Source organism: Orycteropus afer, unplaced genomic scaffold (genome assembly GCF_000298275.1).
Source record: "Orycteropus afer afer isolate SDZICR_OR568_19922 unplaced genomic scaffold, OryAfe1.0 scaffold00272, whole genome shotgun sequence".
In the NCBI taxonomy this organism is placed as follows: Eukaryota; Metazoa; Chordata; class Mammalia; order Tubulidentata; family Orycteropodidae; genus Orycteropus; species Orycteropus afer.
The window spans coordinates 3242566-3263753 of NW_006921859.1; the positions used below are offsets into that span (position 1 = coordinate 3242566).

At 46.2% G+C, this 21188-nt stretch overlaps 1 protein-coding gene across 1 annotated transcript in view; it reads right to left on the minus strand.

Moving 5' to 3' along the window:
• AZIN2 (antizyme inhibitor 2) overlaps positions 1-17042 on the minus strand; it is a 44576-nt gene extending 27534 nt beyond the window's left edge. Inside the window, exons 1-7 of the mRNA NM_001293803.1 lie at positions 16897-17042; positions 16677-16797; positions 15820-16011; positions 14138-14311; positions 2731-2903; positions 1213-1347; positions 230-395 (exon numbers count right to left, since the gene is read on the minus strand). Of these exons, the coding sequence (NP_001280732.1) occupies positions 230-395; positions 1213-1347; positions 2731-2903; positions 14138-14311; positions 15820-15924 (753 nt within the window). The 5' untranslated portion in view covers positions 15925-16011; positions 16677-16797; positions 16897-17042. The remainder of the gene's footprint in view (positions 1-229; positions 396-1212; positions 1348-2730; positions 2904-14137; positions 14312-15819; positions 16012-16676; positions 16798-16896) is intronic.
• Positions 17043-21188: the final 4146 nt, after the last annotated feature.

Below are 21188 nucleotides of genomic sequence, written 5' to 3' on the forward strand. Positions count from 1 at the left end.
TGCCATCAACTCAGGAAGTCAATTAACCTCTGTGAACCTGGGTCTGCTCAGCTGATGCATAAGATGACAAGTGAGGTAATCTAGGTAAAGCACCAAGCACAGTGCACAGCACACAGGCCCCGCTCACAGCAGGTTCCCTGTCATAGGGACCCTATGATCACTGTGACCCTTCACTGGCCCCTGCCTCCCCGTCAGATCCTAGTGCAGACGCTCCCAGCCCCTAGGTTACCTCTTCAAATCTCACTCTGGCCCCCTCCACACCAGGGAACCCGCCACCAACGTCCAGGATGTGCATCCTGTGGCCCAGCTCGGCGCCCATCTCAAACACCAGCCGGGCATCTGCGATGGACTGAGCGTAGGCCTGAGGGTCAGGACAGCCACTGCCAATGTGAAAACTGGGGAGGAGGGAGGGAAGGGAGAAGGAAGGAGAGAGGGAGGGATAACCTTGGCTTACATGTAGGACACCAGTGCCACCACCCAGCCCCGGCCAGGAGTGACCTTGGCTCCCCAACTGGTCAGGCCTTATCTTCGGGCAGGCCTGAAAGGTTACATGGGCTGCTAAGGGCCACGTGGCATGTAAGAGGTGGACAGGAGGCTAAACCTAGGGTCTCTTCACTTGTTGCTCCCATCTCGTCATGCTGTCCCTGGGGATGAGCTTTCTGGGATGAAGGCTGGGGCCCCAGAGTCAGCCAGAGCTGGATGTGCTTTTTAGTCAGCCATGTGACATTGGAAGTTACTTACTCTGCCTGTGTTCTAGTCCGCCTCCATCTATAAAATGAGGATAAGACCCCATACCACACAAGGCTGTGGGATGATGTACATGAAACACTTTGCTAAGTGTTCTGTACAGAATAAGTGAAAGTTATATTGCTAGGTCACTATTACTACTTCTTCCCACTCCCTGTGAGAAAAGAGGCAGAACAAAGGTGTGACTACACAATCTTTCACCTATAGGATGATGATAACCCCAGGAAGCCAGGTCCCCAGGTGGAACATTCTGGATCAGACCTTCTGGTGACTGTGGGGTTAGGACCGGAGAATACTCCAAACCTTTTTTCCAAAGAGAGGGAACTGTTGAATGGCCTAATTGTAAGCCCAATAACGGGTCCTGCTTGGATGTCCTGGGGGAGGTCTTGCCCAGAATTGATTACTTCCTGGGAAACAGACAGTGGGCCTGCCATGGTTGGGGATGGCAGGGATCCCAGAGCTCACCTCACACCCACCACCTCCACGTGGCTCTTCTTGGCATTTTCAAGCAGGTGTCTGCAGGATTTCAGTGACGCTCCAAACTTCATGCTCAGGCGGCTCAGAGAGTGGGAGTCATCGGTGGCAATACACAGAACCATCCTGGGGAGACACACAGCACACCTCCGCTGGGGTATCCCCGCCCCTTCCACCCCAAATTCACCGTCTCTGAGTCCAGCTATGTGACCCACATGACTCAGAACTGCCCATCTCCTCCCCAGGACGTTGCTCCAGCTCCTGGAATGCTGTCCAAACCATCCTCCTGGATTCCTCCTTCTCTCTTGCACTGGACCAGACCTCACCAATTCTCTCTTGGATAGCTCTCATTCTTCCAGATGAGCCCCATATCAGCCAGAGTTTTTAAACTTTCTGTTTATGAAGGGAACCATTTTTAAACAAAATCTTAAGGAGAAATTCAATATCACAAAAAAACAGACAAAATGGAAGTTTCTCTGGGTGAACCAGAGTGATACCACCCATCTGGACCTCCCCTTTGCCCTGAGACCCACCCTGAGATCCCCAGGGAGTCAAGTCTCAATGTGGAAACCACAGCCTGAGTAAACCATCCAGCCCTGACCCATTTGCACCCAGTCCCTGACCCATGGCGTGTCATTCATCGTCTCCTTCCACCTCTTGCCTGTGGTGCATTCCAGCAACACCAAATTTCTGGTTATCTGCCAACACTCCAGGAGCTCTGGTGGTGTAGTGCCTAAGGCATTTGACTGCTAACCAGAAGGCTGCCAGTTCAAACCCACCAGTCACTCCTGAGAAGGAAGATTGGCCAATCTACTTCCATAATGATTATCTCCTTGGAAACCCAAGGAGAAGTCGCTATGAATCGGATCTGACTTGACGGCAGTGAGTTTGGTTTGGGAGCTCTGGTAGCATAGTGCCTAAGGCACTTGACTGCTAACCAGAAGGCTGGCGGTTCAAACCCACCAGCCACTCCTCGGAAGGAAGTTGGGGAAATCTACTTCCATAGTGATACTGCCTCAGAAACCCAAGGAGGGGTTGTTATGAGTCGGGTCTGACTCGATGGCATATAACAACAACAACAACAGCCAACACTCCATGCTGTTTCCAACCCCCATGCACTTGCTTATCCTGTTCACTCTAATATACTGTTTAGGCACCCCTCCCAAATTTGATTCATTCCTCAAGGCCCTCTTCAAATGCCACCTCCTTCAAGAAATATCCCTGACACCCTCTCTCACTCTGTGACTTTGACCTCCATAACATTATGGGCTTCTCTCTGCCTGGGCTATCAGCAGTTCTTTCTGCCTTTGTTCTCGCCAGGCCCTGGCACCCTGGAGCCAGTCCAGGAATATCTGCCCCAGCCTCCTGTAACTGTGACCATATCTGGGGCAAGGGACACCAGACTGCCTCATTCTCTGCAAGCTCAGTCCTCTGCTCCAACTCTACTCTCCAAATCCCCTCCCTGCTCCCACCAGCCCAGCCTCCCCATGCAAGTGGTTCTCAGCTTACCTGGCACTAGGGTGACTCTTTGCCACCTTTGCCAGCTCCATCTCATTGTCAAAGCTCAGCAGCCAGACCTCATGCTTGGCAGCGTACTTGATCTGTGCGATTTGCTTACAGGGGTTGGCATAGATAATCTTACTTGCAGGAACGCCAATCTGCTGGACCAACTCCATCTCTGCCTGTGGGGTCCCAAAGGTGGTGATGAGGAGACACCAGAGCCTGCTGGGCCCACGGAGCCCAAGGAAGCACAGATGAGGGGTAGTCATAGCTAAGCATGAGAGGTCCATAACAGGTGGGCCTCACTTTAAGACAACAGATACACAGAACTTAGGACTGATGCTGGCTCACCATTCTTTGGCAGGTAGGGCTGCCATGGACAGTAAAGCAGGTTATACACTGCACAGTGAGGGTAACAAAACAACACAATGCACTGTCATTGAGTCAAATCTGACTCATAAGGACCTCTCCTTGGGTCTCTGAGGCAGTATCACTACGGAAGTAGATTGCCCAACCTTCCTTCCAAGGAGTGGCTGGTGGGTTTGAACCGCCAGCCTTCTGGTTAGCAGTCAAGTGCCTTAGGCACTACGTCACCAGAGCTCCCCACAGTCAGGGTAGGGGGTGTTATTCACATAGAATACATGGAAGATTTATATACTTATTACCATTTCCTGGCAGTAAAGCATCTTTTTAAAAAATAATATTTTATTATGTTTTCAGTAAAAGTTTACACAGTAAATTAGGTTCCCATTTAACAATTTCTATATAATTTGTTCAGCAACATTGGTTACATTTTTCACAGTGTGTCAACTTTCTCATTATTTCCATTCAGGTTATTCCATTAATCTAATTTCCCTGCCTTCTCTTCTTTGCTTTAGAGTACATTTTGACCATTTGGTCTCATATAGATGATTTTTTAAAGAAGCACCAGTATTCATGGATGACATTGTTTATTTCACAGCCAATCTGTTGTTTAGCTAAAAGATGACCTCATGGAGTAATTGCAGTTCAAGGTTTAAAGAATATCTTAGCAAGACTGTCTCGGGCATGAGTCCTCCAGTTTCAAGCAGTCCAGTCAGTCTAGTCTTTTTACGAATTTGAGTTCTGTTCCACATTTTGCTCCCATTCTACCAGGATCAGTCTATTGTGTTCCTGATCAGAACAGTCAGTAGTAGTGGCCAGGTACCATCTAGTTCTGGTCTCAACAGTAAAGCACCTTGTTCTGACAAAATCAGTATACTGATTATCACAATTAAGTGTCTTAAAGATGGGATCCATTTTCTAATTCACACAAAGGCAGTATATAAAGTCATAAAGGCCCTGATGACAGGCTTGTGATACATTTTCCTGGAAGATTTAAATGTTTAGAGAGTATTACTTGGTATATTAGAAATTCCACCAGATCATGATAAAAATTTGGCAATGTATATTGGTGATGTTTCCACAACATGGTTAATGTAATTGACGTCACTAAATTGTACACATGAAAAAATGTTATATTGGCAAATGTGTTATACATTTTTAATGCATTTTATTGAAATATAATTTATGTACAGTGAAATACACAAAACTAAAGTGACATGGGTCATTGCATTTTTTTTTTTTTTTTGCAGTGTTCCCTCCCCTCCCCTCCCACCCCTGGCAACCAACAAAGAAAGTTTCCCTCCATATATAAACCTTTCCTTGACCCTCCACAACAATGAACTAATACTATATTTGTCCTTCTGTGATTAACTTATGTCACTCAGCATAATGTCCTCCAAGTTCATCCATATTATGCAGTGTTTTGCAGACTCTACATTATTCTTTAGTGCTGCATAGCATTCCATTATGTGATTGTACCATAGTTTGGTCATCTACTCTTCCGCTATGAATCTTAGCAATAAGTCCCTTGCCAGATATGTAATTATCAGCAAATATGAATTTGTTGCTATCATTTTTGTCATATGCTTTTTCATTGTATCAATTTCTTTTTTCCATATAATTCTCTATGCTGAGCTCATTTTATTTATGAATCATGTTATCACTTCTTTCATAGCTATTGTTTTAGGATTTGCTGAATATTTATGCTGGTCCTCTTTTTTGACGTGAAGGTTTATCATTTTTCTTTGAGGTTACCCTGTGATTTATAGTTTTCTTCTCAAGTTTAGAATAGTCCGTTCTGTCTTGTAGTTGTCTTGACATCCCTACCATCTAGAAGTTCTGTAATAACACAGTTTTTTCCCTCTTTTTGGTTTGTAGTTGTCCTCATTTGTCAGTTGATATCTCTGGTTCCCAGTTTACAATCTTGTAGGCTTCTTTATTTTGGATACTTCCATAGCTGGGTTGGTTTCTGGGTTATATCATCATGTGTGTTAATGGTCAGTTGTTGTTGCCTGTTGTTGCTTCTCTGTCCAAAGGGTTCCCTTTAGCATCTCTTGTAAGGATGGTCTGGTTTTAACAAATTCCCTTAATTTCTGCTTATCTGGAAATGTCCTAATTTCACCATCATATTTAAGGGACAAATTTGCTGGGTACATAATTCTTGGTTGGAAATCTTTTTCTTTCAGGGTTTTGTATATACCCTCCCACTGCCTTCTCACCTGCACAGTTTCTGCTGAGAAATCCGAGCTTAGTCTTATTGGTCGCCCTTTGTAGGTAACTTTTTGTTTTTCCCATGCTGCTCTCATGATTCTTTCTTTGTCTTTGGTTTTGGTGAGTTTGATGATGATATGTCTGGGTGATTTTCTTTAGGGATCTATCCTGTTTGGGGTTCCTTGGACTTCCTGAATGAACATATTCTCATCTTTCATCATACCAGGAAAATTCTCTTCCAACAAATCTTCGACAATTTTCTCTGTGGTTTTATTTATCTCTTCCTGTTCTGGAATTTCGATTACAAGTAGGTTATTCCTTTTGATGGTATCCCACATGAACCTTAGGCTTTCTTCATTTTGCTTTGACCTTTTTTCTGATTGATCCCTTTCCAAAGAAATGTTCAGGTAATTGCCTTCAATCTCCCTAATTCTGTCTTCCATTGATTCAGTTCTGCTCCTTTGCCCATTATCTGTTTCTGAAAATTTAGTATTAATCTTCTGGATTTCTGTGTGTTGATTTTGTACCATTTCTAATTTTTCATTTATTTTGTCATTTTGTTTTTGTATTGTCTTTTGAAATCGTTCTAGGGTTTTCTCTTTCATCTGTCTCTCAATTCGTTGAAGATACCTAAATATAACTCTTTTGAATTCCTTATCAGGGAGTTCCAATGCTGCATCTTCCTCAGGGATGTGCTTTGGGTCTGTATCCTGGTCTCTTGTTTCTCCTGCTTTATCTTGCTTCTTTGCGTGGACTGTGATGCTCTGTTGTCTCTAAGGCATTGTGACGTTTTTGTGTTTATATTTAATTGGTGATTGTATGTTAGAGTGACTTGCCCATGATATTAGTTTTCTTTGAATGTTATCTGTGCAAGCAGGGTACTGTGCTCATCTATTCGCTAGTTGACAGCACTTATACACTCACCACCTGTCTCCTTTCCTGTTGTCAGCCTCCTGTATGTCCCTGCTGACCTTGGCAAACAGAGCCTATTCTTAGGTCCTGTTTTCATTCAGGTTTTTTCACTGGTTGGTGCCTAACCCACTTCTGTATAATTCCTTTCAAAGCTCAGGGCTCCAGGATTATCTTCTGTATCTCTGTCAATTGTTTTTTCTTTTCTTTGTTGAAGAGGCTCTGTGTTGCTTGTCTCCCTATTCCTCCATCTTACCAGAAGTAGTCACAAGCATAATCATGCTCATGGATAGGAAGATTGAACATTATCATTTTTTTACAGTAAAAAATAACAACAAAATAATTGATTTTTCAAAAAGAAAGTCCACCAGACCAAGCATCTCTTTTAAACAGGTCACCTAACATCCAAAGGCCTACTCTGTGGCACTGTGCTGGGTGACCTGTCTTCCTTAGGGACTCTTCTTCTTCACACCTCTCTGCCTGACTGCTGCATTAGTGATACAGACAATAATAATGACAATGTGATGATAATGACAGCAACCATGTTTTCTGAGCACTGGCCACAAGCCAGGCACTGAATTAGATGCTTTACATCAGATGTCAAGAAAGTTTTTCTGCAAAGGGCCAGACAGTTAATATTTTAAGCTTTCTGGACCTTATGGTCTCTGTTGCAACTATTCAACTTCTGTTGTAGTGTGAGAGCATACAGAGACAATATGCAAATCAATGAGTTTAACTGTGATCCAATAAAACTATAAATCAGGCAGTAGGCTACACTTGGGCCATCACCCACAGTTTGCTGACCATTGCTTTCGCTCCACTATTTTATTTAATACTTACAGTAACCCATCCGATGGGTATTAGTGCCATTCTATAGAGGAAGAAACAAATGCTCAGAGAGGCCACATAGAAAGTAGGTGGTAGTACCAACTTTCAAATTCAGGTACAACTCTCCATGAATAAGGGAAGAAAGTCAAGAAGGAAGTAGTTTTAAAACACAGTTGTTGTTGGTGTTGTTATATGCCATTGAGTCGACCTGACTCATAACGACCCCTCCTTGGGTTTCCGAGGCAGTATCATTATGGAAGTAGATTGCCCAATCTTCCTTCCAAGGAGTGACTGGTGGGTTTGAACTGCCAGCCTTCTGGTTAGCAGTCAAATGCCCTAGGCACTATGCTACCAGAGCTCCACAAATTCTACTTTGGTGGGACTCAAACCCACCACCTTTGAATGACGACGCCAGGCTCGGCTAGAAATCCAATGCACTATCCATTGGGCCACAGAGCCAGCCACTTTAAAACACAGTAGGAGACATAAGATCAGCTTTAGCCTGAATCTGTAATAAGACCCTAGTTTTAATTTAGTAATTTTCAATGCTAGGTATATATGGAAGGTTGGGCAATCCTACTTCCGTAGTGATACTTCCTCGGAAACCCAAGGAGGGGTCGCTATGAGTCGGGGCCGACTCGACGGCACACAACAACAACAACAACAGGTATATATGCACATTATCTCATGTGATGCCTCTAACTATCTTATTATTTGCAAGTGAGAATGGCCAGACTTTGTCTCGCCGACCTTGGTCCTGTTGTCATAAGAGACCATTCCCTGGAGAAGGATATTATGCCTGATAAAGTGGAGGGTCAACGAAAACGAGGAAGGCCCTCAGCGAGATGGATTGACACACTGGCTGCAATGATGGGCTCAGGTATGGCAAGGATTGTGAGGATGGCGCACGACCAGGCAGTGTTTCGTTCTGTTGTGCATGGGGTTACTATGAGTCGGAGCCAACTCGACGGCACCTAACAATTTGAGTCCATGCAGAGGCACGTCAGAAGAAAGACCTGGCAATCTACTTCTGAAAAAATCAGTCATTGAAAACCCAATGAAGCACAGCTCTCCTCTGACACACAAAGGGTCAGCGTGAGTCAGATCGACTCAACAGCAACTGGCATGATCCTATCTATTAGCCACACCTTGAGGACAAAATTGAGTTCAGAGAGATCCACCTGCCTGTGGTGGTGGCACAGGTGAGAAGTGCCAGAATGGGGCACAAAGGTCCAACCAACTCCAGAGCTAGAAATGCTGTCATCACAACTTGTTCCCTGGAGGCAGACACATCTCCCCACCTCTGCCTGGAGTTCTGAGTGGATATAAAAAATTTCTGCTTCCTGTTTCACCATATGTGATGAAAAGAGAAGAAGGGATGGCACCACTTTGGGGACCTGTGATTTTACTTTGATTATAAATATTTAAATAAAGCCATTGTCATTCATTGAAGGGTTTTTTTTTTTTTTTTTTTTTTTGTTTGCCATTGAAAAAAAAAATTTATGTACATTCTCATTTAATTCTTGTAATAATTTCATGAGGAAGGAAGCAGAGTTTCAGAGAGGTTAAGTGACTTCTCTGAAGTCACACAGTATATAAATAGCAGAGCTGCAATTCTAACCCAGGACTGTTAGATTTGAGCATCCCTGCTTTTAACCACAGTACTATCATGGCAAATACAATCTCAAAACTGAACTGACAGGTATTTATTGAGCATCTAGTCAGGCTCTGAGCTCTGGTGGTACGGTGGATAAGATATTCGGTTGCTAACCAAAAGGTTGGTAGTTTGAACCCACCAGCTGCTCTGTGGGAAAAAGATGAGGCAGTCTGCTTCCATAAAGATTCACAGCCTTGGTAACCCGAGGGGACACTTCTGCTCTGTCCTATAGGGTCACTATGGTGTTTTGCATTGGTTTTCAGTCAGGCTCTGTGATACACTAATGAAAACAAGTAGTGAATAAAGTAAACAGATCTCTGATCCTGTGGAGCTTTCAAGTTGGTGGGTAAAGGAGACAGTTATAAGTAAACACCAAATAATGATGGAATTACAAATGAGAGATCAGCCTTGAAGAGGAAATACAGGATGCCAGAGAACCTGAAAGGGGGCTACGTGGGTATGGGAAAAGGACACTCTCTGCAGAAGGGCTCGGCCAGGCCAAGAGGGAAGGAAAGAACATTTCCTGTAGAGGAATGGTCTGTTCAGAGGTTCTGAGACAAGAAGGTGCTGGATCTAAACAAGATGCTGGGAGAAGGCTGGAGTCTGTGCAGGGTGAGTGCAGAGGGGTGAAGAGGAGGTCAGAGGCAGGCATCTGAGAAGGCTGCATATGGATTTCATTATTTTACCCTGAGAGTGATGAGAAACACTTTGAAGGATTTCAAGAAGGGAAGTGGCATGATCAGACTTGCATTTTAAAATATCGCTCTGGTGACCATATTTGAAAATGGGCTGAGGGAAGGCCAGAGATGTTCTGGGGAGATGGGTCCAGAGGAGCCTGCTCTAGGAAGGGGAGGAGGTGCATTGGGGAGGCAGGGTTGCCAAGCTTGGTGATGGGCCGCACATGGGGGTGGAGGTGAGGGCTTATGCGAGGCCACTGCAGCCAGCAGACTGAGGGAGCTGTACCCCCAGGGCAAGGGAAGATCATGAGGGCATTTGAACATGCTGGGCTCCAGACACCCTGTGGTGTCAAGCCAGCATACAGGTCCAGGCTGGAGGTCAAAACACAGATGGCATAATGCTGGCATTTAAAGCCATGAGAGATGATATCCCCTAAGAAGTGGAAAAGTTTATACAAAATAAGGGGCTTGAGACCAAAGGCAGAGGAAAATCACCATTTACAGGGTAATAGACTACAGGATCTCTGGTAGCATGGTGGCTAAAGCACTTGACTGCTAACCAGAAGGCTGGCGGTTCAAACCCACCAGCCACTCCTCGGAAGGAAGGTTGGGCAATCCTACTTCCGTAGTGATACTGCCTCGGAAACCCAAGGAGGGGTCGCTATGAGTTGGGGCCGACTCGACGGCACATAACAACAACAACAACAGACTACAGGGACCAACACTGTCAGTGTGTTGTACTGTGGTGGCTTGTGTGTTACTAGGATACTGGAAGCTATGCCATCAGTATTTCAAGTACCAGCAAGGCCACCAGGGTAGATGGGTTTCAGTAGAACTTCCAGACAAAGACTAGGAAGAAAGGCCTGGTGGTCTACTTCTGAAAATTAACCAGTGAGAGCCCTGTAAACCACAAAAATATTGCCTGATATTGTGCTGGAAGATGAGCCCCCTTGGTTAGAAGTCACTCAAAACACACAGTGGCTACAACAACGGACTCAAGCCGACCAATGACCATGCAGCTGGCGCAGGAGCAGGCAGTGCTTCATTCTGTTGTACACCTGTCACAATGAGTTGGAGCTGACTAGACAGCAACTAACAACGACAAAAGACATGGAAGAGCAGGCTCCGGGACCTGATGAGAGGTAAGGAGAGAGACATCTCCAGAGAGGGGAGAACAATACACAGTCTACAATGCCATTCCATTAAATGGTGGAAGGAGGGATTTCTGCTGTCAGAGGTCCCAGTGAGGGTGAGAGCAGGTGTGCACAGTGCTCACTTCTCATCTTGTACACTTCTGAATTCCTTAAAACTGGGAGCATCTGTTATTCTTGAGTTTCTTTTTTAAAACAATCTCTGTGTTGTATATTGTTGAGAGGTCAGATAACAAGAAGACCAAGGAGTGTCCCCTGCACTAGGTCTAACATCAACATGAGCGAATCTTCAAAACCTGCTGAGTTTAAAGCTATTGGGAAGAGTATACACAGTATGAATACCTTTTCTATTTTGTTATAAAATCACAGAATATTTTGTATTATTTCTATGGGTCATATGTAGTTTTTAAAAATACTATATACCCATCAAATTCGTTGTGATGATTATATTATGTCTGGTGACATAAAGTTGATGTCCTACTTTTTTTGGGTGTGAATGAATCGATGTATCACTTGAATCATCCAGGATTAATGTTAAGATAGGGTGCTCACAAAAAAATAATAATAAAATAAAAAAAGGTGCTCACTGGATTTAGGATCTTGGAGATTGCTGGGGATCTTGGTATGAGGGAGAAACTTGGAACAGTGAGAATGGAGGTCAGGACACAAGGGTTTAAATAGTGGGTACTGAGGAAAGAGGCAGCGAGTATAGACACTCTGTTGAGTTTGACCATGAAGAAGGAGCAAAGGGTTGGGGAGAGGAGGATATGGTGTCCAGGGAGGGTTTTTAAATGAGATGAGAGGCTGCTGAAACAGATCTCCAGAAAGGGCAAGGGGTAGTGGCAGGAGAGATGGTGCGAGGCCCTTGAAAAAGTGAATGGGTGCACCCATGCTCCTGTGCAAGTCATGATCCTGGAGCGTGTCTGTATGTTCATGCCCAACCCACTATCTATGTCCTCTAAAAACCAAAAGACCAAAAGCACTGCTGTCGAGTCGGATCAGACTCATAGCAAGCCCTTCTTGGGTTTCCGAGGCAGTATCACTACTGAAGTAGATTGCCCAACCTTCCTTCCAAGGAGTGGCTGGTGGGTTTGAACCACCAGTCTTCTGGTTAGCAGTCAAATGCCTTAGGCACTACACTATCAGAGCTCCTTATGTCTTCTAAGGCAAAGTATTTTTAAGAGTGGCCACACAATATCGCTGACCAGAAGAGGGCAGCCTCGGCCTTCCAAGAAAAGCTGTGCTTCCTAGGAGCCATTTCTTGAAATGCACCAAAGGGTTTGCAAGGTCGCACCGCCAGGAAAGGGATTGGCTTCTCCTCACCCTTGCAGTTAGCCAAGGGCACCCGCCACTGGCTGGCCAAGTCCCAGCTTAGCCACCCCCTCACCAAGGACGTTAGAAAAAACAACAGTGATAGAATCAAGACTATGTTCCCATACTCACGCTGTCACTTCCCAGTACCTGACCCCAGTAAGCTGCTAAACCTCTAGTGCCTCACTTTCTCATATGCTAAATGCTGCCTCACAGGGTTGTTGTCAGATCATGGTAATAATGATCTCACAGCGCTGTTACGGGAATGAGGTGAGATCATGTACAGAAAACACTTGGCAAAGTGCCGGGCACCACAGAGGTATTCAGCATTCTGCTTGAAGGTCCCCACTCTTCAAGGTCTTTTTAAACTTCACATTCAACAATCCAACCTTGGAGACCAGGCCCCAAGGCTAGAGGGCTGAGCCCTTCACCCCGGGTTTTCCAGAAGGTGAGGACACTCATCAGTGGGGTTTGGTCCTGCTCTTCCCTCCTGGACTCAGGGGCTCAGAAAAGGCTCCCCCTCCTCCTCATCCAGAGCAGAGACCCAGTATGCTGCAGGCAGCAGCAAGGAGGCAAGTCCTGGTTCTGTGACCAGCAAGCCCTGGGTTTCCACAGCTGTAAGATGGAAATGACTCCCCCTATGCACCTTACAAGGAGTCCCTGGGAGGCAAAAACAGTTAAGCGTTCAAGTACTAACAGGAAAGTTGGCAACTGGGACCTACCCAGAGGTCTGGTGATCTACTTCCAAAAGGTCATGGTCTTGAAAACCCAATGGAGCACCGTTCTACTCTACAACACAGGGGTCACCATGAGTTGGAATCAATTTGACATCAACTAGTTTTTTTGTTTTGGTTATGCATCACACAGGGCTTTAGGTAAGGTACATACCAAATGAGGTGTGCAAAGCTAGGGCTTAGGCAAAGGCTTTGCAGGTGACAAGAGGGAGAGAGTCATCTACTACTGAGAGCACTGACAATAGGTCCCTGGGAAAGGCTAACCTGCTGCTCATTCTGACCATCCCATCCTGGTGCTCACCTCTCCTCCACCACGAGTATCCTCCAGCCCTGTCATCCTGCCCAAGCTAGCTCTCCTCCCTCTTCTCCAGAAAGCCTTTCTAGAACTCTTTTCACAACATCCAACCATGCTGCTTACCAGGATTTAAAAGGGACCCACTCTCAGAACCACTACTGCTAACCATTAAAATAATAACAATAATGGTAATGACGATCTCACAAACCAGTGTACATATCTCAGGGCCTTTGCACTTGCTGTTCCCTCTGCCCAGAACACTTTTCCCCTAGTTAATTATACAGCTTGATGCCCTGCTTCCTTCAGATCTATATTCAAATTTCAGAGAACACTTCTCTGCTCCAACTATTTACAATTGTAACCCTTCCGCCCAACATTTCCTCCTATCGCTCCCCAGCATTTACCGTCTAAAATATATATATTAAATACATCTGAATATATGTTTTAATTATTTAACTTGTTTATTCTCTAGAAAGTAAGTACTATGAGGACAGGGCTCTTGTTTTATTCACTGCTACCTCTCCACTGAGAGTAATACCTGGCCCCACAATAGATTCCCAACAAACAGTGGCTGAATATGAGATACGTCCAGAGCCATGCTCTGAGGAAAATGCACAGCTTTAAAGGCTTTTATCATTAAGTAAGAATAGAATGAAAGTAGATGAACCAAACATTCAACTCAAGTACAACCAAGTCTTACTCAACATTGTACCAGCCTTACCTAGCAAAGTCACTAGCACATTGTAGGCGTTCAAGGAATATTAAACGGTAGTATATATGCAAAGTAAATCTAAAGAGTGGAGGGGAGAATTAAAGGCACCAACAGAAATCAAATTAGAAAACAATAGAATACACACACACATAACCACACAAAATAGAAAACCTAAAAGGATTAGTTAAGAAAATGCAGCCACACGTTACTAAGATTATAGAAGAAAAAGTAAAATAAAACCAATGATAATGAAGGCTTTTTTTTTTCTTTCTTCTTTTTTTAATTAGAAGAATACCATGTATGCCAAGAAGTTTGAAAATTTTCATTAAAAAGGTGACCATGCGCCCAGGGACACACAAGGTTCCAAACTGGAACTTCAAGGATGGCAGCCCATGGTCAGAGCTCCTCATTCCTCTCTCTCTCTCCCTCCCTCCCTCCTCCTAGGGTGTAGGGGCCAACAGAACCCCTGCTTTCCCAGGGCCCACCCACACCAGCCCAGCAAGGAGGTTTTCCTATCTGATCCAAGAAGCAGCCAGGTTCAGCACACCATTGGGAGGCAGGGGCTCACCTTGTTGGCACAGCTGAAGCCCAGCCCCAGCTCTGCCAGGGCCTTTAGCACACCTGGGCTGCTGTTGCACTTGACAGCGTAAAAGGGCCGGACTCGAGGCAGGCACTTAAGGAAGCAAAAATGCTTCCTCACTATGGCACCCAGGTCAGCCACGAAGAAAGCAGCAACCTTGCCCTGTGCAACAAGAAGGGTGGGTGTGAGACTCCATCTGGCTCCCTCCACAGTCCCCACTCAATCCAAGCTCAGCTCTGGCCACAAATGCTACCTCCACACACACTCTAAAACTTTCTGGGGTTCCCCAAACCTAGAGGGGGAGTGGCAGTCCCTCCCCAGGTACGGCTCAAGCTCTAGCTGCAGGCAGATCATTTTCCTACAAGATTGTATTCCTGCTAGGCCCTCCACTTAGGTTACCCTTCCACAACTTGTCTGGCAAAATCCTAATCTACCTTCAAATTGCAGCTAAAATGCCACCTTCCCCAAACTGATGAGGCAGCTCTGCCCTGGATGCTGCCAGTGCATCCTGTGTGTGGTTGCAAACTATCAGGACTATATATACCTCTGTCTTCTCCATATAAGGACAAATTCCTTGAAGGCAGAAGCCACATCTATGGCCTACACCCTTAGCCTTTCAGATAGTTGGTGCTCAATGAAGTAGTCTCACTGCCAGTGCGATCCATCGTTGCAAACAACTGGTTATCGCAGATTTGCTGAGGGCTGAGCATGTATGAGGCTAAGACACTATTTAAACCTTCCCTGAGACTCAGTTTCCTTTTTATGCAACACTTTTTCTACAGATGCCCACTTGGTGCCAGGTACTATGCTAAGGGACAGAGATGACCAGACAGGGCTCCAGCACTGACTTAAGGGGAAGGTGCCCCTTAAGCAATTACAAGCCCAATCAATAAATGTTAAAGAGAAGGAGCTTCCACAAAGTGCAGTGAGGGTGCAACAGAGAAAGAAAAAACTAACTCTGCCTGAGGCAATCAGGAAAAAGTCACATTGATGAGAGGTAAGGAATGGCCAGAAATAAGTAAGGGAGAAGGGCTGGGAGAAGGGAGGTCCAGGCAGAAGACACAGCCTGAGTAAAGACATGGCATCATTGGGAAGTGTGAGTTGAGTAGCTCAGCTCTAATGAAGCATGATGTACACTGTTGGAGAAGCCGGAAATGGGGTTATGGAGGCAGGCAGGCCTCCCCATGCCATAAAAAGGAGTTCTGATTTGATCCTGTAGGCAGTGGGGAACCACTAAAAATTCTGGTTTTGAGCAGGGCTGTGATATAGTTGGAGGAGGTGGGATGAGGCAGGGAGATGATTACAGAGGTGGTTGGAGAGCCTTTAGACAGATGAGGAGTGAACTCTGCACAAGGAGCCCAAAGGAGAGTTATTAAGGAGGCAGAATCCACAGGGCTTGGTGATGTCTAGATAGGGGAGGAAAGAAGGACTCCCAGGTTTTTGGCCTAGAGGACTCGACAAATGATTGTGGGAACACAAAAGAAAGGACAGGCCTGGTGACAAGGACCAGGAATTGGGGATAAAATGAGTCCTTCTCTTGCAAACAGAAAGGGCTGAATAAGTGAATAAGTGAAAGAAAAAACTAGGGTTCTAGGGGCCCCTCCAGAAGAGGCAACTGAGCCTGCACAGGGAATAGGTGCCACCCCACCACACCCCACCCCGCCCCTCACCATGGTGGCCTGTGAGGCCCCCAGAGTGAGCTCTTCCAGCAGGTCTCGGGTGCTGAAGCCCTCCTCCACCATCACAAAGTCTGATTCATTCAAGTAGCCAGCCATGCCGAGGAGAAGCAGGAGCCCACGAGCTGGATGGAGCCCCCACTGCTGCTGCCTCCGCCGCTGCCGCCTTAGAAAGTATGCAACACACTGAGGGGGAAGGGGAAGAGAGGGAGAGAGCCGGTGGGGGACCAGCCTCCACGGCCGTGTCCCTCACCTCCTCAGGCCCAGGCGTCCACTCCCGCCACACCCCGCTGCGGCACAGGCGTGGGGAACTTAGGTTCACTGGGGAGGGTGGGGATAGGCAGGTATTCTGGATTCCAGACTGGGGCAAGGCATCGTTGGTCTTGATGTCACCGCCTCTCCAAGAGCCTCAGTAGTCCTATCCGTAAAAGGGAAGGATTGTTTCGGAGATACTTAACAGCTCTGAAATTCCGGAACGAAGGCCGGAATGCGAGAGGGAACAGGACAGCTGACAAGCTCAGGTAGGCAGGGTTTCGGGGCCCTCACCCCCTGACCACGCCCACCCAGAAAGACTGCGTGTGGCCACGCAGAGCAGGGGCTTAGGTTCCACTCCACTCTCTGCTGTGCGACCTTGGCTCCGCTCCAACCCATCTTGGAGCCTCGGTTTTCTCGTTGGTCGATAATGGCCTGGCTAGTCCGGCTGTGCTAGGATTCTAAGCGCACATGGGGGCGCCACGAAGTGATGGGGGCCGCGGGTTCCCCAGTGAGAACTGAAGGCTGGGGTAGTAGTGTCCAAGTGATCCCTCCCCGAGTGCAGGGACGAGGTCCCGCTCCTCACCCCATCCCCTTACCAAGCCCCGTCTCCCTTCGCGGGGGTCAGAGCCAGGTGCGCTGCTAGGGGGGGTCGCCGGTGACCTCGAAACTTGTGCAACACCCCGAGGGGGAGTGGCAGTTGCGGAGCCGAGGCCCCTGCTGAAAGAGGCAAAAGGGGCCGGGGGAGGCAGGTCAGCACTGGACCGGAGGACGCCCGCTCCCGGAGACTCCCCAAGCCATCCCCTTCCCCGCACTCGCCTTAAAACGCATTTACACGGCTTCGGCCCATAGGTCTCCCCAGCGAGTGAATCGGATCCTCGGCGCCTCCGCTCGCTCGCAGCCCCCTGCTCGGGCCCCGCGGCCTGCGCCCCGCCCGCCCAGCAGCCACCTATCCCACGCCCCGCCTTCAGGCCACCGCCCGCTTATATAAGCCCCGCCCAGACCCCGCCCCTGAGATACAGGCCCCGCCTCCGAGCTACCAACCCCTCTGTAACCCTGGCAACCGCGTGCCGCCATCCCATTGGTCGATTCCGACATAAAGCATTTAGCTCTGCCCGCCTACTCCGCAAAGCTGAGCCCCAGTCCTGGCAGCGGATCGTTCTCCGATAACCCATGCGAGGAAATCCGAACTGGAGGGCTGCCACTTCTGAACTCCGAGCATCCACATGGGTGGGACCATTAGATCCTGGATCTTAGAAAGTGGTCAGGAAGCAAGGACATTTTCCTATTTGATCCAAGAAGCTTTTTTTTTTTTTTTTTTTCTGTACCTACCTCAACTCAGTGCTGGGTGCCTCTCTCTTCTGCCCAGGGAACTGCTACTTATTCCTCAAAGCCTCAAATGTCATCTCATTGTATTACTTTTATTATAAAATCCTTTGGGGGGAAGAAAAAATTCCTCCAAACACCTTCTCTGACTCCTTCGACTCAAAACCCAGCTAAAATGATTGTTTAGAGAGCCTTCTTGCTTCTTACCCAGCTCAGGCTTCATTTTTATCCTACCTTCTGAATCCAGCAAAGTCCTATTCACTTCTAAAGTAACATGTATCATCTACAAGACGTTTCCTCTGACTTCCTCAACTCACAGCATTTCTTCTCTTCTATACCTGACCAACTTCTGCTCATCCATCAAAGTCCAGTGTAAATGTTTCCTCTGTTGAGCCTTCTATGACTTTCCTAGCCTGGAGGAACAATGGAACTCACACCACTTATTTCTTAAGAGCTCCTCACTCTTTTGGCTCTTGCTGCCTGAGGTGTAAGATTCCTGTTGTTGTTTTACACTTCTTGTTTGCTTATACTTCCCAGCTAGCTTGTAAACTCCCAAGAGCAAAAAATGAGTGCCTGCTGGCACCTTGGAGTGCCCCGCTCCTGGCACAAACAAAGGGTTTAAGAAAATTCAATAGCTAGATTACTCAAAAGCTAATTCTGAAGTTCCTCTAAAACAGTAAAAGAATAGCCAAGACAGTCTAGAAAAAGAAGTCAAAGACTTCCTCTATTAAGGTGTCAAAATATTTTATAAAACTTTAGTATTTAAAACACTATAGTGTTGGTGCAGGAAAAGACAGTGGTAGAATGAAGTCTAGAACAGTTTTATGCATATTGGAGAAGTTGATATACAATGAAGATAGCATTTCAAATCAGTGTGGCCAAACGTATGTGTTCATGTTGCCTCTCAGGCTGTCCAAAAACTCTCTACCATCCAGTCAATTCTGACTCATAGTGATGACCCCCATTGGGTTTCCAAGGCTGTAAATGTTTATGGAAGCAGACTGCCTCATCTTTCTTCCATGGAGAATCTAGAGGCTCTTCTTGTCTTGACTCAGTATCTCTTCAGGCTCCTTGCACAAACTAATCAGAAAATGCTCAGTACGCAGGTGGTGCGAGGCAGTGAACGTGGAGCCCAGGAGAGTTGTTTTCTGTTCCCCACCCAGGCTAGCCACATGACGACTGGGTGACATTGGCTGGGTAACCTTTCCTGAACCTAGATCATTTCTGCCTCACTTGATTTCTTCCTGTGAACTGAAAGAGACTGAATGATTTCTCTGTGCCCTTCAGCCTAGAACCTTCTTGCTTTATATGCATAGGAAATGTCTTCTAGTCAAGTTCACAGGAGAGGTCATTTGCAGGTCCATGATTTGAGAGACTGGTAATCATTTGCACCATAGTATAAAGCAATGACTTAGGTCCCCCTTGCAATAAGCATGGACTGACTGGGAGAGGGTAGACCAGAATGGCCATGACAGAAACCTTGAGGAAGGCCCTCAAAAAATGGTGAAAGTAAGGGGTGGGGAAGGCCACTCAAACTCTGGTTCTAGTTTTTTTGTTTTTAAATTACATTTTGAGCCAACTGCATTTGAATGCCGTGGATCAGGTCTGCCCCATTAGCTCTCTTCAACATCCTAGGCACTTTTTATTCAGTAGGCACAAGTTGCTTACTGAATGAATCAATAAAGGAAAGAAGGAATGAACCAGGATCCAGCCTGTCGATTTATAATCAGTCAAAGGCAAATGTTGTTGTTGTTATGTGCCTTCGAGTCAGACCTGACTCATAGCGACCCCTCCTTGGGTCTCCGAGGCAGTATCACTAAGGAAGTAAATTGCCCAACCTTCCTTCCGAGGAGTGCCTGGTGGGTTTGAACCGCCAGCCTTCTGATTAGCAGTCAAGTGCCTTAGGCACTATGCTACCAGAGCTCCTCAAAGGCAAATAGAGGGGGGAAAAAATTGCATACTGGGCTAGTATACAGATAGACTGGGGTTTTATCTCTTTCCCTACTGGATATGTGATGTCATTGAATCTCTATGACAATCCTATGCCATAGGGGTTATAATTGTTCCCATTTTACATAAGAGGAATCTGAGGCTCAGAGAAGGTCAGTAACTTGCCCAGGGTCACACAGCAAGTAAGGGTGGGCCCAGATTTAAACCCAAGTCTGTCCTGGCCTTTAACTCTTATGCTTGACTGCTAACCAGCAGTTGAGAATTCTGGCTCCAGCTCAACAAAAGTCACAATAATCCTGCTGACATCTGGCCCAATAGCTGGCATCTCCTTTACTGCCTGTCTTATCTCAGCATCTGTGGCTACTGTGCAGAGCCCTTGAGAACATGAAGATGAAGGAAGACAGCCTCTGATCTCTGGCCAGGATCATCACAGCCTATTTCAACCTCTTTTTCCTAAACAAATCAAAATCACAGTCACAGATATTGCAAAAATAAAAATGCCTTATATGTGAGAGGACAGAATTTCATTTTCTTGTTGGAATCCAAACTTTCTCGAGCCATTGAGGCTGGACCCTGAAACTATTACCCTGAGATAATCTTTAATCTTTAAACCTTAAACCCAGCTCTCCCCTGAAGTCTTAGTAAAGCACATCTGCTTTGAGCACTGTGAGATCTATGTGAGATCAAATTGACAACAGCAACTCCAAAAGTTAAATGGGAAGCTAACAGGAAGCTAGTATTTAGCCAGTATGTACAAGTGTATGAGGCACTGGTGGTTTAGGGGTAGCATTCTCGCCTTCCACACAGGAAACCTGGCTTTGATTCCTCACCAATGTACCTCAAGCACAGCCCCCACTCATTCGTCACTGAAGGCTTCCATCGCTATGATGCTGAACGGGTTTCAGTGGAGCTTCCGGACTCAGACAGATGAAGAAGGCTTGGCAGTCGACTTACAAAAATCAGTCAATGAAAACCCTATGGTCACAACCAATCATATGGTGTTTTGTTCCACTGCTCATGGGGTCATCATAAGCCAGGGGCCAACTCAATGGTACCTAAGAACAATAACATACACAAGTGTGGCCAGACAGGTTGTTCATGGTCATTGTTGTTTCTGATTGGTCAGTGCCATCTGATTGTTAAATATTTTAATCACCAACCCTGCATATTCTAGGCAGAAAGAAGAAAGAAGGAGAAAGGCTTCCGTTAAGCAGTCATCCCAGAATTCCACCTAACATTCCTTTTCATATCATTGGCCAAAACTTGGACACATGACAACACCTAGATGAAAAGGAGGTGGGAAGATCTATCTTTAGTTAGCACATTGCTGCTCCAGTACACACATGTGTAAAGTCAAAATACTAAAGAAGAAAGGGAGACTGGGTATTGGGTGGCAACTGGTAGTCTCTGCCACAGATAGGGAAATCACTTCCCCCTTTTATAAATCAGGATACTAGTTCAGAATGATTATAGGATTTTCTACATAGGGACAGACGGACAGGAAAGTAAATAAACATTTACTGAGTACCTGTAGTGTGCTAGGCGCTATGCTAGGTGTTTACCAACACATGATTGCATTTAATCTTTAGGACAACCCTGCAAGAGAGACAGTATTAGCCTCATTTTACAAATGAGAATATTGGGCCTAAATGTCTTGTATGAGGTAGATAGCTAGTAAATAAAAGAACTTGGGCTTATCTCTGGTCTCGCTGACTCTACTCAGGAACTATGGGCCCCAGGAATAGGGCATGTAGCCAGGTCAAGAGCAAATGGCAGGAGACCTAAGCAATGACTGGAACGTAGGATCAGGCACCAGAACTGGCAGAAACGGCACC